This window comes from Papilio xuthus, unplaced genomic scaffold, assembly GCF_000836235.2.
Source record: "Papilio xuthus unplaced genomic scaffold, Pxut_1.1 DF828142.1, whole genome shotgun sequence".
Lineage (NCBI taxonomy): Eukaryota > Metazoa > Arthropoda > Insecta > Lepidoptera > Papilionidae > Papilio > Papilio xuthus.
In genome coordinates, this window is record NW_013530507.1 from 4,083,973 (window position 1) to 4,100,463 (window position 16,491).

A 16,491-nucleotide genomic window follows, 5' to 3' on the forward strand; every position below is an offset into this window, starting at 1 on the left:
CGCCGAGTAAGACTTTGGTGCCGCCTGGAAAGATCTCAATGAAGAGATGTTCCGCGGATTTAGAATATGTCGCGGGTGAACGAGTGACGTAATTAAAAGGTATGCCTTGACGGAGATAAATAGCTACTCCTCCACTAGGCTTACCTTCTCTGTCATTACGTATAAGTTTAAAACCTGGCAGGCCGTAATGAATTGACGCCATGTCAGGTTTTAAAAAGGTTTCGGAAACTAATATAGCATCAATGCTATGTGCACTTGTGAATGTTCGTAGGAAGTCGAGGTAATGTCCGGGAATGCTCTGTGCATTGAGATGTATAACGTTAAGGTTGGAAGAGTATTTAAGGAAAATCTGATGAAGTTTATAATCTAAAGTCACGGAATCATCACTACTGGAACTGGCGTCAGATGTATCTCTATTTTGACTTTCTTCGTTCCTCCTTCTAGCCATGGATCTTGTCTCCATTTTGTTTATTTTTTTTGACACGTTTCTTCAAGAAATAAATTAATTAATAATACTATCTTATTAATTATTTACTACTTAGCGAATGATGGATGAATCTTTGGCGTTAATATTATAACATATAATAATTAAAACGATATACATACAATTATATATATACAAGAGGAGTATATAATAATGTTATGTTGTCTTGAAAATATATCTTAAATATGACTTATACTATGCACAGTCTGTTGTCTTCGTCTCCGTTTTGCGATGTTCCTCGCACGTTAATCGTTATTAAGGAAGTCTTGATTACTGAAAGAAACGTATAAGATATAAATTCTGTTCAAAAAAAGTATAATAATAGTCCAATGACGATGTTGTGATGCGCCACAAAATTGTAGACCATTTTTTACTTTATTTAGGGTTGTGAGGTGTAATTTGTTACATGTATTCATAACGATATATGTATTTAGCCGTCCACTACTAGTTATATTAATACCTCCATGAATAGATTATTTAAAATTAACAAGAATTATCTATTACGTATGCTTAATCCAAATGCTTTGTACAAAGGCGCAGTCTTAAGTGAATCTTAAAGTAATTAATAACATAAACTTAATTTTCCTTTACATAACCGAAAACTAACTTTAAAAGTTTAGTATAACTCTACCAATGCGAATGTTCGCGCTAAAGAATTAATATCTAGGATAAGAATGATATAAAAAAAACTGTTAAAAATATAACGATGACATTTTAATGGCATCGTAGACTAAGTGTAGTCTTAGTGTTTCACATGATAAAGAACAAGATCCGCACATTTATTATATTAAAGAGTTATTAAGTAACGATATAAAAGTAGCAACCGCGGACTGGTGACTCAAAGGAAAATTACCCATGAATATGATAAATAAAAACTACATGTGAATGTATTGAGAGTAGATGTATGTATCCAGGCAAAGCCTGAATTCTCCTGCACAGTTTTCTAACCGTCTCTACCTATCTACAAGTCAGAAAAGAGCGTGAACGTTCAATTGTTTAGTTATCAATATCTCTACCATTATATATGTTACGAAATAAATTTGCAACTTTGTTTATGAATGAAAAAGTTTTTATTTTTTTATTTCGATGATTTTTAATTTTATAGAATAAAATAATTACATATAAATTAGAAATTTATTATATATTTTTATTCTCAGTGACGTAAAATGTGACGGAAATGCAACGTAATAGAGATGCAAGAATATATCTACTATCTATACATATTAATATTTAAAATAATTTTTCTTGAATGAAATATATTAAAAATGAAAATATATATTATACAAATCATTAGTTAATTACCTTTAAAGACGCTTTATGTATTTGTAACAAAATGTCAGCCTGGTTTCGCCATTTTAGATGACAACAGCGTTTGTAAAAAAATCACTTCAACTTTCTCCACATAGAATATCACTTTATAAATTATAAAATCCTTGATTTATATGCAACACTATTAAACAAGTGTTTGTTAGTTAATCATTTCACATATAACATTAATTTATTTTTAATTTCTTCAACTTATTTTAATGACTTGTATCAGCTTAAACGCTTAGAACGAGTCTGTCAATTTTCTTTTCAAGTTGAATTACCTTATCATTATCAATAGTAACAAAGAGATATCAAATAACATATCGATATTCAATCGAATCCTTCGATAAAGTATATTCTAAAATAATCGATTTTATTGTTTAAAAAAAAAAGATTTTCATCATAAGGTACCAGACGAGCGAACCTAAAATCGCTGAAGTAGCCACCGTTGCCCATAGACATTCGAAATTGCAGATGAGTTACCTACCTTAAATCGATGGAGAAGGGGTTGCATAGAAAGATTTTTTCCCTTTCCATGCATGCCCTCACCAGATAAGGGAACTAAAATTAGTCCTCCGGGACGCAAACTCATAAGACGAAACGCGGAATTGCTTCCACTTGACGCCTGTCTTCTGTGTGGTCGTGGTATTTCACCGGGCGAGCCGGGCCAATTTGTGCGAAGATGTTAAAGCGGGGGACTGTTAATAGTTCCTTAAAGCATTGTGTGTTTTAATTACTTAAGAATATTCTAATTTGATTGAATTAAAACAATATAAATTAAATCTTTTGCCGTAGAACTAATGCACTTATATTAATATATCATGTTATCCCTTTCATGTCCTTTGAGAAAATAGAGACCACATGTTAACAAGTGCAGTTCCACTGCTATGAGGTTCAAAAATGTTTAATTATCTTGTAGGTCCAACGCTCTTGATTGACGCCGCAATAAACTAAGACAAACACAACGACAGACAAACATTTTCATTCATAATTAACTTAACATTCACAGATAAATTTATACAATGACCTCAGAAGTAAATCTCACCTTATAATTCTTATTTAATAGTTGTAGCACACAGGTGCTACACAGGCTTAAATGCTACGCCGTAGCGTACACGGTTATGGTTTCTTTTTGTACTTAACAACCATTGGTTCCGAGAGTAATACATAAAAATTGCAATTCACAACAAGCAGAAGGATTGAATAACAAATACGAATAGTTTTATATATAAAATTTTAATAATTTCAAAACAGTCTTTGATTTTGACAAAAAAAAATCGTTAAAAATATCACATTTTAGAATTTTGTTATACAAATTTTATTTTTATTTTTATTATACATCCTTATTTCTATAATTACACATAGTCTCAAATCTATGATATAAATAAAATAATATTCAAATTACATTTGATAAGTATTATTAATAAGTAAGAAAAAAACATGGAATTGAGACTAAAATAAATTAATATCAATTATAAAATGTCTTTATAAATTATAAACAAACTAATTTATTAACATTTTATGAGTCGTATTTTTTAATACAGTTACTAAAATTCATATAATATTAATAATTTGCAGATTTAATCAATAGATAAATAATAAAAAAATTAACTACTAGTATGGCAAAAAAATAAGAACTAATTCAATATAATATCATTATATAGTATGTAAAATAATCTTATGACATCTATACTTGAGTAATATAAATATTAAAAATTTAAGAATCGTGAAATATATTTTACTAAAATCCGCTTTTTACAATCTAAAAAACTTTAACTTAAGTTATTATATTTTAACATAATGCTTACTTATACTACTTTAAACTGAATCTAACGTAAATGCCACGGTCCGGTTGGGCGTAGGTGAACACCGCGGGGTTTAGTGGGTAGTCCGGTCTTGTTTCCAGGCCGCGAGTCCCACACGAAACCGTCCCAGCTGCCCGCAGCACGGACGGCGAAGTGCATAAACGCATACCCCGCATTAACAAAAAAAAACTTTAAACTGAATAACAGGTAGTACTCATAAAATATAGAATAACTATTTAATAAAATAAATAATGTTTTTGAACTGAATTCGTAATTTATCTATTCTTTGGACATTGCTCTTATTTCTTAAAGGACTTTGCTTTCATTTAATTTTAATATAAAAGAATCTAAATACTACATAATATTTATACGTACGTTACGTATTAAAATTAGTTCATGAATTCAAAGTTATAACATTTTTTTATAACTTCATTTAAGTTAACATTTACAAACTTATATTCAGGCGGAAAAATAATTGAGAAATTAACTATTCGAAAAAACTTTGGTTTAACTCAAATAATGTTAAAGTATTTACAATTTATGCTATATTTTTATATATATTTTACTAATTGATCGTTTATTATACTAATTTTATTGCTCGAAAACAATTTAAATAACAATTCTAGATATAAAATATACAAAGTACTTTACAAGTATTCCATTACTTAAATAAATTGTAAATAATTTACGAATAATAACAGCATTATATTATTAAAATCATTTTGTTGAATATAAATGTATTCAGTTTTGAAACTTTATAGTTTTGAAATAAAAAATATAATTTGACAATAAAAATTATATAAATAGTTTTATACGTATAAAAAGTATAAATGTAAAAAAGTACATATTTTACTTCGGAATTAAATAAAAAAAAAAGTGTAAAATTTCTAAAAACATTATAAAAAATAAAATATTCGAAGACAATAAAAAATGATATAAAATATTAAAAAGTTACAAGATGTTTAAAATTATTTCTTTGGTGATTTTTGGATTTTGCTCTTTTCACGTTGAAATTCTTTCTCAAGTTTTTCAATACTTTTTCGGCCGTTCCTATACTTCATTAAATCATCATCAACACGTTCACTCTGCTTGTAGATACTTAATGCTCTCCTTTGTTCTGAAAGAGCTGCTTCAGCGTCAACTTTTTGCCAAATAGGTTCTTCATTCAGTTTCGGTCTTCTTCGCCAAGGCTTTATTTTATTTGATACATAGATCATGTCATGATATGAGAAACCACTCCCTAGTTGACCGTGCTTTGCGACAATGTCTTTCTCCGAGACAATTATCAGATCTAAAGCAGAGGCTTTTGTACCGGGAGAAAAATGAGTCGGCCCCAGGGGCGGCAGATATAAACTGTGGTTTTTAATAATCGAAAACAATCTATCTACACGTCTGTTCGCTTTCAATATATCAGTATTAAAATCCCCAAGGATATTCACATATTTATAGTCAGAACGATACTTTTTGAATAAATCTTCTAAAGTTGAAAAATAATTAATAGTGGAATTCGGACTATAGAACACACCCAAAAGTATTTTAGTTTTATTATGGTAGACTTCAATGAATATATATTCAGCGGAACTTGTGTAATAACTCAAAGATTTGGCCACATGTTTATACTTGAGTTCTTTGCGTAAATAAATTGCGACTCCTCCACAACCTTTGCCCACTCTGTCATTACGGATCAGGTTATAACCTGGTATATCGCCCGCCTTTGAATTCATTGACTGTTTTAGGAATGTCTCTGATACCAAAACAGCATCGACATTATGAAGATTTACGAATGTTGCTAAGAAAGAGAGATAATGTTTAGGTATACTCTGAGCATTAATATGAACAACATTGAAATTCTTAGAGTAATTCGAAAATATATCTCTTAGCTCATGTTGGAAAGTAATTATCTCGTTATTATTTTGATCAGCTAAAACATTTGATCCACTAGGCTGTTTGTCCTTTATGTCAGGGTCGGCTCTTTTGGGGTTTTCCATTTTTGATTGATGTTTCTATTTGTATTCTTGTCTGATTTGATTGAAGACAATCTTGTTAACTGTCGTTCTTTCAACTGTAAAACAAAAATAAATAACGTTAAAATAACTCAAAGTGGTTTATAAGGGTATAGGAATGTGTGTTCAGTACCTAATGCAATAAAAAAAATATTTACGATACTATTAAGGTTAGGGAATGTTAAAAAAGAAAAGGGATTTGTAATTGATTTTTAATGTTGGCATTACTTCAAGCTTGGATAAGATTATTCTAAATATCTTGTAACCATCTAGTGTATCTAGAGCTCCATTATAGAAGGACTTGTAATAAGTATTGTCATCTCTTACATTCTCTTTGACAAAACAGAGACACACTATATGTATTTAATAAAACTATATACATGAAGTCCACATTAACATAGTTTAAATTTTATTATTGCATCATGTTTTTCATAGTAGAGTTTGTCAGCTATGTATGTAGCATTATTTATAGTTAAATGAAAAAAGATGAACGACCTAAGAACATAACTTCTATATAAATAATTAAGTTAAATAAGTAACATATATAACATACTAGCTACCGCCCGCGACTCCGTCCACGTAGAATAAAACAAAATAGTAGCCTATGTGTTCTTGCAAGCTATACTCTACATCTATGCCAAATTTAAAAGATACGTTCAACCGTTCTGGAGACACCTTCAAACATACATCTAAACATTCGCATTTATAATATAAGTAAAGTTTAATTATTGTGATATTGTTTATCAACGAGACTAAAGTTTTGCCGATATTTTATAACAGGAGCGTCTATTTTTATTTCATAATTTTATAAATTACATTTACATATATATTTCAAAGCGATTTTATACAAAAAACACTTAATAACATTTATCCTGTTTAATTATTTTAATATCGACGTTTGAATTAATAGAATACGAACCTAACCTAAAACACTTTAGTATAAAGCTTCAGCAAATATAGCGAGATAATATTTTTTGTGTTCATTTAATAATATAATATATTTAGAATGATTATTCCAATATTACCTTCAAAAGTTTATTGGAGCACTTGTTTTTTCACTTGGGTTTTCCCACTAATGTCTCCCGCTTACAAACTTTTTGTGCGATTGTACGTATGTACGCAGTCGACTCTTTCCCGCTAATTAAAGTTGCACAGATAATAATCACTTATAAAAGATAAGAAATATTATATCTTGTAATCGATATATTTTGTTTGTATACAGTTATATTGTTACTAGGTATGTGTACACGTCTGCGCGCCGACTGAACACAACCAATATGTTAGGCTGACTCATTGAGTGATTCGTGCGCTGACCTTAACTGGTAGAGTTGAAAGGAACGTTTATAGAATATTTATGCACATTTTGATTAAATCGTTTTATACTTTATATATGAAATTTCACACCGTACATATAGTATTACAATTTGTAATTTAATTAAATGATACAGACATATATTTATGTCACTATTGTTAGGAAGGAATCCCGATATTGTGCTGGTGTACCGGAGCAACACTAGCCTTACTAAAATGTCGACGTTTATGTCCCCTCACTAATCAATCTGACACTTGGTAACGAAAGCCCGCCATTCGCGCCACAGAATTCTAATTACTAATGTCTAAAACTAGTATATAATTATATAGATCGTCATTCGTTAAATTAATTTATCGACTATTGTGAACTTTTAAATTGAAGATCATTTCGAAAAATCCTACAACTCTACATTTAAAAAAAAAACAATTCTTTTCAAATGTTATGTTTTCATAGTTATTTTTTCTCTAAGCGCTCTTCATAAATTAATGTTTCGGTCAAAATAAACTGCAGTATTCCAAATAAAGTTTTATCATCTGTCTTTGTTAAAATTAGTATCTTATCTTACATAAAATTCTACTGCTTACTTAGAAATTATAATGAATTTAAACGGGTAAGCATATGGACGGGAATAGAAACTATAATTCTCCATATTCCTTTTTTATCTATTAAACATATCATGCAATATTATTACGACGCATTTGCTTGATCCAGAAATGTATCTAGGTAAAGTCAGTTGAAGCGCTTGCTTATTTACCGTCTTCAAAAAAACATGACCAACAGATGTTTACGCTGTGAACAGTATAACACTATTATAAGTATATTTTATCGCAAATATTCAAAAAAAGTAGCCTGAGATAAACTGAGTAATATTAAAACATATGGTCGATGATAACCACACCAATGCATTAATTATTAAGCTGTCAAAATAAAAAAAGAACAAACAGACAAATTGATAACCTTCTTCTTTTTGAAGTCGGCTAATAACTGTTTGTGGACGCGGCTTTGTCCTTTCCAAAGCGGAACCATTTTAAAACCATTAATTGTAATTTATTAATTTATTAACTTCTTTATATTATTTAAAATGCTATTATTTCAATGTTCTAAAAGTTTTCTTTTTCAACACCAGCTCGTATAGTTCGAAATGTGAAAAAATTATACTTTAAGGTAAATATTATATACCTTAAAATATGTTACAATCTTACTATCGATGGGACGATGGATGGATGTTTGCTAGAAGGTATCTCCAGAACGGCTGAATGTATATCGCTAAGAACACATAAGTTACTAAGTTTTTTTTTTAATTCAGCATGAACGGTATCGCAGGCAACAGCTAGTAATAAATAATGAATGAAAAAAACATTAAAACAAATAGAATATAGATAAATGTTTAATTAAATACAAAACAGTCTTTACATTTAGATAATACTAAACAGTTACATGATTAGTTCAAATTTAATATTTCATATAATGATCGATTATCATCATCATCAGCTCACTATACGTCCCCAACAAGGGTCTCCGAGCCTAACCTAAGTCAGGGAAGACTAGGTCAACCACGCAGGCCTATTGCGGCTTCGCGGACGAGAGCGGAAGCGTGCCCGTGGCCCCGTCCCGATGCGTTGGAGGAACAGAGAGGTTTAGTGGGTATGCCTCCGCTATGAAGGAGAATCCCACATAACTACCGCGTCCCCTCCGGGGCGCGGAGTATGCATAAAGCATTCCTCTCAAAAAAAAAGGGCCTATAGCGGCTTGGTTGACTCTCAAATTTGTGCAGGTTGCATCATGCCCAGCGTTGACTATGGCCTAGTCACCCCTTACTTAGGGTAGGCGTCGAACCCCTTAGTACCCACTACGGGGCACGTCCCCACGTATAGAGAGCTGATGATGAAGTTTAAAAAATAAACTAATACATTCAACTAATCACAGTTAAATAATCGCAGGAGTCATGAATCAAAATCAGCTTTTTCTTCTAGTTTTAAAATTTTAAATCTGTACTTTGTTCTATCAACAAAATTAAAATACGAAATTAACAGTTCCTTAACTGGCTGGATGTTTGAGACATATCGACATGTCTCAAACAATTCACCAAACCTCGCTAAATACACTCTTTTATGTTTTTTTTTTAAAGTCAGTACAAAAAGAATTTCATGAATAATCTCAAGTTGTATTAAACACTTTATTTGTTAGGGTTCCGTACCTCATAGGAAAAAAACGGAACCCTTATAGGATCACTTTGTTGTCCGTCCGTCTGTCTTGTCAAGACCCTTTCTTAAAACCGCGTGAAGATATTAAGCTGGAATTTATTTTTTTATGTACATAATTAGAGTTTACTTATATTTATTTAAAAATAAGTATAACAGAAAATAATAATTTATCAATATTTACATTTTCTTAACTGCCATTTTTTTTATAATTTAATAATTAATTTAATTTAATTTATTACTACAAATAACAAACATGTTTGTCATGGACAAAGAAATTATAACATTAAAATCTTACTTAATATTATAATTGCGATGGATGTTTGCTGGCTGAACAGAACTGGCCAGAACGACTGCATGGATATGAAAAACATAAATGTAGAACATAGTCTGGAATAACACATAGTCTTCCAATTAAGTTTTTTTCCGTATGTATAATCGCTTGCGACAGTTGTTAAGCAATAAAAACATAAACAAAATTTGAAATAGGACTCAGTGTAAAGTGTAATAAATTTGACTAATAAAATCGGAGTGTCTGTATGTTACATAAGAAAAATATTTCATGTTAGCATGGCACGGTGACCATAATGCATTTGTATTGCTTCTGACGTAAATCCATTCTTTTTTTTTAATTTTAGGCTTAGGCTATTTTTTTTTTTATTTTTTTTTTTAATTCTTTTTTAATTGACAAAGTCCACAGTTAGCACCAGTTCAATAAATAAATCACAAACACGATAGACAAATGCTTATTGGCCTTTTTGATTCTTACGATTTTCACGTTTGTACTCCTTTTCAAGTTGTTTGATTTTCTCGCGGCCTATTTGATAAGCTTTTAAATCATTTTCACCTCTTGCACTCTCCTTGTAGATTTTTAATGCTTTCAATTGTTCTGCAAGAGCTATTCGGACTTTGGTTTTCTGCCAAAAAGGTTCTTCGTTACTACCGCTATGTCCAGTTTCGATTGGGATCCTTTCCCTCCAAGACTTTAATATATTTGAGACATAAATCATATCATGATATGAGAAATAACTTCCCAGCTGACCATACTTTGCCACATTAGCGAAGTCAGTGACAATGATCAAATCCAAGATGGACGCTGACGATCCGGGAGCAAAATGTGTTGGGCCGAGAGGCAGAAGTTGCAAATCCTGACCATCAACGATAGAGAGCAATTTCCTCAGACGTCTATTCCTTTTCAATAAATCAGTATTAAAATCTCCAAGAATATCTACATGTTTATATTTATGTCGATACTCTTTGAGTAACCCTTCGAATGTTCCAAAATAGTCAATTTTTGAAGATGGACTGTAAAATACACCCAAGAGTATTTTAGATTTCTCATGACACACTTCAATTAATAAGTATTCAGCAGACATGGTGTAACCATTTGGTGATTTCTCGACAGTTTCATAGTGCAACTCTTTGCGCAAATATATTGCAACTCCTCCATAACCTTTGCCCGCTCTGTCATTACGAATTAGATTGTATCCTGGCATATCGCCAGCATTTGAATCCATAGAGTCTTTAAGGAACGTCTCCGATACTAATACGGCATCGACGTTATAAAGATTGACGAATGTTGCTAACAAAGAGAGATGATGTGCAGATATACTCTGTGCATTAATATGAACTACGTTGAAATTAGCTGAACAACTGGAAAATATCTCTCGAAGTTCATCTTCCAGTGTAATTATCTCGTTATCATTTTGTTCAGCTGAAGTTTCTAGTACATCTTCTTTGTTATCGTCTGTAGCATCGTTTGGGTTTACTTCATTGTTGATTTGGTTTGTTGTATTTGATTCGTCGAGGTCCTCAAACCCGGCGTCGACTTCAACGCTTGTGTTCTCCATTTTTAATTGTTATCAAAACGTTAGTAAAATGTACAGCTTTCAAATTCTTCCTCTTGATCTCTGAAGAAAGTTAAAGAAATTTGAATAACATCATTCAAGGAAAAAATAATATGAACGTTTTAGTTTACAGGAGACAGAAGACTTGAAATGTTTTAGTAAATACAACTAGATGAAATTCTGTTGATTTCTAATTGTTTGTTTGAGTGTTGGTAAAATAAAAATTAAAATATATATCTTTCTCTCTTATTCACTGTAATCTCTTCTTCTCTAATCTCTTATTCTCTCTTAATCACTCTTTCAAATCGAAATATTGTCATCATTATAGCATCCTCAAAACAGTTTCACATAATATCTTTATCTCAATGCCAACCTACATTTTACAATATTATCATATATTATGTAATATATATGAATAAAACATTCCGAACATATGAACTTAAATTGTACCTAAAGATATAGTAAATTAATATCAATATGACTCAAATAAAGAAACATATCAGTGCTTCAGTGTCATTTTTTAGGGGACAATTTATCGCAACTCAAACATTTTGTTGCTTATCATAAGATAGTTTGTCGAGTTCATGTCCCTTTAGTAGAATGTTGTGCATAAGTGAATTCAATTTTCATTTTATAAATTATACAAAAATTTATTTAGCTAATATAACAATTTCAAGCGATTTTTCTAAGTGTTTGATTTGATGTTTATAGAAAATTGTGAATCTAGTTCTATGTAGAGTTCACGAGTTATAGAATTTTTAAATCATTATGTTGATTAAGAAAATAAAACTAACAAGAAAAATATTAGGAAGAATACTTGAGGAGTGAAGAATCCACATATTAAAGATTTCAACGCTGCATTTTTAATACATTAAAATGTCTGCGTATCTGAAAGAAATTTTTCTCTGTCTTATTTCTAATACAGGTTCAGATTTTATATTAAACATTATTAAAGAATACAAAAGATGTACAAAAGATCAACTTACGAGTAAAATTGATTTGCAATTGCCAATACAAATGAAGCAAAGGAGAACGGAAATTACTGCATAATTATTGGTTTTCAAAATCGACGATAAATTACTTTTAAAGGTATTCTTTAACTTTAATACACATACACATAAACACCCACACATGAGTACACAAAAACACACACACAAGCAAACTATTGTACACCCCCTTTCGAACACCCCACACATACACGTACACGTACACTGGTACACTTCAAACTTTATTAATCTTTAATGGTGTAATTTATTATATGTTTTTTATTTAATTTCTTAATAATAATAATTCTGTTTGTTTTCTTTACATTATACAATTATTACTCAACTTATAAAAATTGTACAAACGCAATTTAAGATTGTTTAAGAAGTCACTGGCTCGTAAATACAGGGATACCAGCCATCGGTAAAGCCGTTCTTGAGTTATAAATAGTGTAACTAACACGACTTTCTTTTATACATATATATAGGTATATTATATTAAAAATAGAGCACCACCGGCTGCGGAATCCTATGACTCAAACAACCTGTGGTAAAGGCTGCAGAGACAGGAACCTTCTCACAATGCGTGCGGTTTCTAGGATAACTGCATTTTGCATCGGGCCCTTAACCCATCTGTTTAGCGAGAGCTTCTTGAGATGTAGGTCGAAGCTCTTCGCTATTAGTCCATTCACCGGTACTTATTTGTTTAATTTCTATATTCTTAATATAGTATATTTCATATATGAAATAATAATTATTGGTAATTAATTGACTTAATTTAATATATAATCTAAACCTTTGCTTATTCTTATATTTTAAGATAATTCATGTAGTCCTTACTACTTACATTTGAAGGGTTTAAAGTTTTCAGATTTCATTCCACTATCGTGTTTTGTTTGTTTCAACTATTATGTAAAGTGTGTAAAGTGTCAAATTATATACTCTATAAGGATTAATAAAACATAAAATATTTACCAATAAATATATAAGACTTATTTATTTGAAGAAAGGGCCGCTCTACCTTACGGTGTCGCCTTCTAACTGAAACGGAAGGACGCCATAAATTAATAACTTAGGTATTCGAGTTAGTCTGTTAATACTGTAAAAGAGGATAGATTTTTACTATGTAACGAAAAAACTTAAAAAAATTTCTAGTTAATGAACAATTGACTACTTGACTAATTTAGAAACATAGATGGCGCTGTTACTTAAAATCTATTTGTGGTAATATACATAAATATAGCATTTTAACCAAGAATATAAAAACCTTGGCTGGAGTTCTCTACATTCGGCTTCTTTATTACACGTTGTGTTAGTTTTATCAGCTTTCGTTTCAAAGTAAAATTTATTATACATCGGTCTTCATCATGCAATAGAGCAAAAGAAAAATTTAGTATATATTTAGTGCCACACACAGTTCGGGCTCTGATTAAAATTTTTAGCCGGTTCGCAACTGAAAACGAGGTTTGTGAGGCATCTCTACAGACTACATACATTCTTTCATCAGAGCCTATTACAGTTAATGTTTTAGCGAACTAGTACAACCTTTCCTGAGATTTTCGGAATTTTTATAGTTTAAGCTTTCATGAAATATTACGATTTTTTTATAACAAACGACATCTACTCTTAGTTTTCTTTTTTGCTCATATTCCTTATGCTAAATTACATTAGGGAGTTCATTATTTATTATTATTATTCTATTTTTTTAGTAATTTCAAAAAAATCATTGAGGTTGGTACGTCACGGGAATTAAGATTTTACACATGTACTTCTTATTTTTAACTAAGTATAAAACTTATAAAACTGTTTATTAGTCGTTAATCATTCTGCATTTCAGTGGTACAGGACATCGGAGTTGATGAGCATTAATATAATTACATAGAAGTCACGCCAAGCCATCATCAGATATAAAGCGACACAGACCAACAGCTCGTTGGCCCTACAGTGATTTCATTGGACACAATGTCATTTCATTTGCTTATTACTGTATAAAATAAATTATATACTAAAATCTGGATAGGATTCATTCAGTATTGAAGCTATAACTTACCATAAATGATGAATAAAAAGAACATAATTACTGTGATGAAGGCATAATTAAATCAAAAAGTACTTGATTAAAAAAAATCGTATATTTAATTTCAACTCTTATTTGAAAATCAAGGTATAAACATAGAAAATCTTATGGAATTTATTAATTAAGAAATTATTTCAGTCATAAAACCACGAAGCTCTTTATTTAAAAATATACAAAAACATATTTTGTTATACGTTTTTAATATTACAAAATAATATAAATCGAAGCATACATTCATTCATTCATACATTGGATTCATTATCTTGCTTTTTACTTTATTTTAATGTTATAAATGCAAAAGTTTAGATGGATGGATGGATAGATGTTCACCAGAACGGCTGCATACATCTCGGTGAAATTTGTCAAAGATGTAGAACATAGCTTGGAAGCAATCAATGGCCACTAATTAAGTTTCTTTTAAATTCCACGTAGACGGAAGCGCGGTAGACAGCAAAATTAATTGTTAATTATTTGTACACCCATGTACAATATAATCTACGATGATTAATCTTTTACTTATGTAACTAACATCTTTCTAATATTACAAATGTAGATGTTTAGATGGATGGATGGATGGATGATTATTTGAACGTCTCTCCAGAACAGCTCTACTAATCTCGCTGAAATTTAGCATGCATTGGAAACATTGAATGTAGACCGTAGTCTGGAAGAACACATAGGCTTATTACATATATTTTTCTTAATTACAGGCGGACGGAGTCACGGGCGACGGCTAGTTTCTCTTAAAACATTTGGCAGCTGCTGCATAATACGCTGAAAATTAAACATCTGTACACATACCTTTAATGTATATTATGTTGACAAGTTTTTCGTCCCAGCTATCGCTGGATAAAGACCTAAAGTAGCTTCAAGTCAGGACTGGATCGAGACAGCGCTGGATCCAGAAAGGCAAATGCCAAAGCCCAATTGGGGTTGAGGCGTTACACTAGTTAGTTTTTTTTATGTTGACAGCTTTTTGTTGATTTCCAGCTTATGAAAAATAAAAAATAAATCATTACGTTTCAAAGTCAGATAACAGCCAGAAACAATAAAGAAAAACGATGATACTACATGAAGGATCAAAAATGTAACCTACAAAAAAGATACCTTTGAAGTATTTACTACTAAAAATTAGTTAAAAATTACTTTCAGATGTCAAATAATACTAATAAGCTATGAGACAATCGCTTAATTAAGTTTAATTAACTTTATTGATACTAAATTCTTTGCCCAAGCTTTCCCGCCAATTTAGCGCACAGTAATTCAATCGTTCAATTTATACGATTTTAACTATGTCTTTACCTAGTTTTATATTATAATTACGTAATAAATTACAAAACTATATGAATTTCAATATATTGATCTGATTTTATATTTTGGTGCATCTATTAAGTTAGAAAAATAACCTACAAATGTCGGACATTAACATCGACATATCGACGTTCGAGTATCACTGAAAGTTTCTTTTTGTTTTTTACTTACGTATTATAACTAATTTATTATACCCAATCCTTTCTACTTTGCAATCCTTTCGAACGAATTAAAAGTTATATACGTTTAAATATAATTATAATTACCTAAAAACTTGCTCAGACGTTGAAAATCGTGCCAAGACTGTGTTAAGATAAGGACACGTAATACCGCTTATCCTCCGCAAACTTCATTTCATACATTTTTTTCATTCACTATCCGGTCAATTTTTTTCATTCATTCATGTTATATTCTTAATTTATAATTTTAATATTTTTATTTAAGTTTAATCTTTGTAAATATTTTTATTTTCATATTTTCATTTTAATAATTTATTAAATTAAAATATTTTTTAATGAAAAACATAGAAATCTGAATGCCGTTAAGCTAATTTAAAAATCTCACAGATAATTAAACGTTCCCGATAAAAACAATTTATAATACTAATAGGTATTTGAGATATAATGCTAATATTTTAATACTAGAACACATGTTATATTTGATTTCAATCGCATTTGCTAAGATATTTTGATTTCTTGGTATGGAAAAACTAGACCTCCAAGGCAAAACAGTTATTGGGTTGTTGAACCCTGCGCAAGCGTTGGTTGGTCGGTTACAAAGTTTACGTTCAAAGGATATAAATAGATTCTACAGAAATCTGGTTTTATAACCGTACTTTTGTGTTGTAGTTAATTTTTGCAGTGCAAAGTTTATAATGCGTGTGAATTATGTAAAAGTTCAACATGTTAAAACTTATATGTTGCCAAATGATGTGACTCCGTCCGCGGGAAATTAAGAAAAACATAATTAATAGCTATGTCATATATGTATTCCAAATTTCATCGTGATCCGTTCATCCATTCTGGAGATACCTTCAAACATCCATTCATCCATCTAAACATTCGCCTTTTTATAAAGGCGAATGTTACAAGCTGTCTCCCGCGACTCTGTCCGCGCGGAGTTAAAAAAAAACACAATCTGAAGCCTGTTTTGTTACCAAT

At 30.5% G+C, this 16,491-nt stretch overlaps 2 protein-coding genes across 2 annotated transcripts; both read right to left on the minus strand.

Moving 5' to 3' along the window:
* Positions 1-4,517: 4,517 nt before the first annotated feature.
* Positions 4,518-6,971, minus strand: LOC106114098 (uncharacterized). Its single transcript, XM_013307186.1, has 2 exons — positions 6,626-6,971; positions 4,518-5,659 (listed from the first exon to the last, which is right to left on the minus strand). The coding sequence occupies exon 2, from the start codon at positions 5,583-5,585 to the stop codon at positions 4,566-4,568; it is 1,020 nt and encodes a 339-aa protein (XP_013162640.1). The 5' UTR covers positions 5,586-5,659; positions 6,626-6,971; the 3' UTR covers positions 4,518-4,565.
* Positions 6,972-9,820: 2,849 nt separating this feature from the next.
* On the minus strand, positions 9,821-15,628 carry LOC106114094 (uncharacterized). The gene is made up of 4 exons (XM_013307180.1): positions 15,598-15,628; positions 14,822-15,010; positions 12,919-12,984; positions 9,821-11,023 (listed from the first exon to the last, which is right to left on the minus strand). The coding sequence occupies exon 4, from the start codon at positions 10,961-10,963 to the stop codon at positions 9,860-9,862; it is 1,104 nt and encodes a 367-aa protein (XP_013162634.1). The 5' UTR covers positions 10,964-11,023; positions 12,919-12,984; positions 14,822-15,010; positions 15,598-15,628; the 3' UTR covers positions 9,821-9,859.
* Between the last annotated feature and the right edge of the window lie 863 nt (positions 15,629-16,491).

What these genes read in the sequence shown, in the direction of transcription:
- LOC106114094 (XM_013307180.1), bottom strand. Translation starts at nt 10,963, where the DNA reads ATGGAGAACACAAGCGTTGAAGTCGACGCCGGGTTTGAGGACCTCGAC.
- LOC106114098 (XM_013307186.1), bottom strand. Translation starts at nt 5,585, where the DNA reads ATGGAAAACCCCAAAAGAGCCGACCCTGACATAAAGGACAAACAGCCT.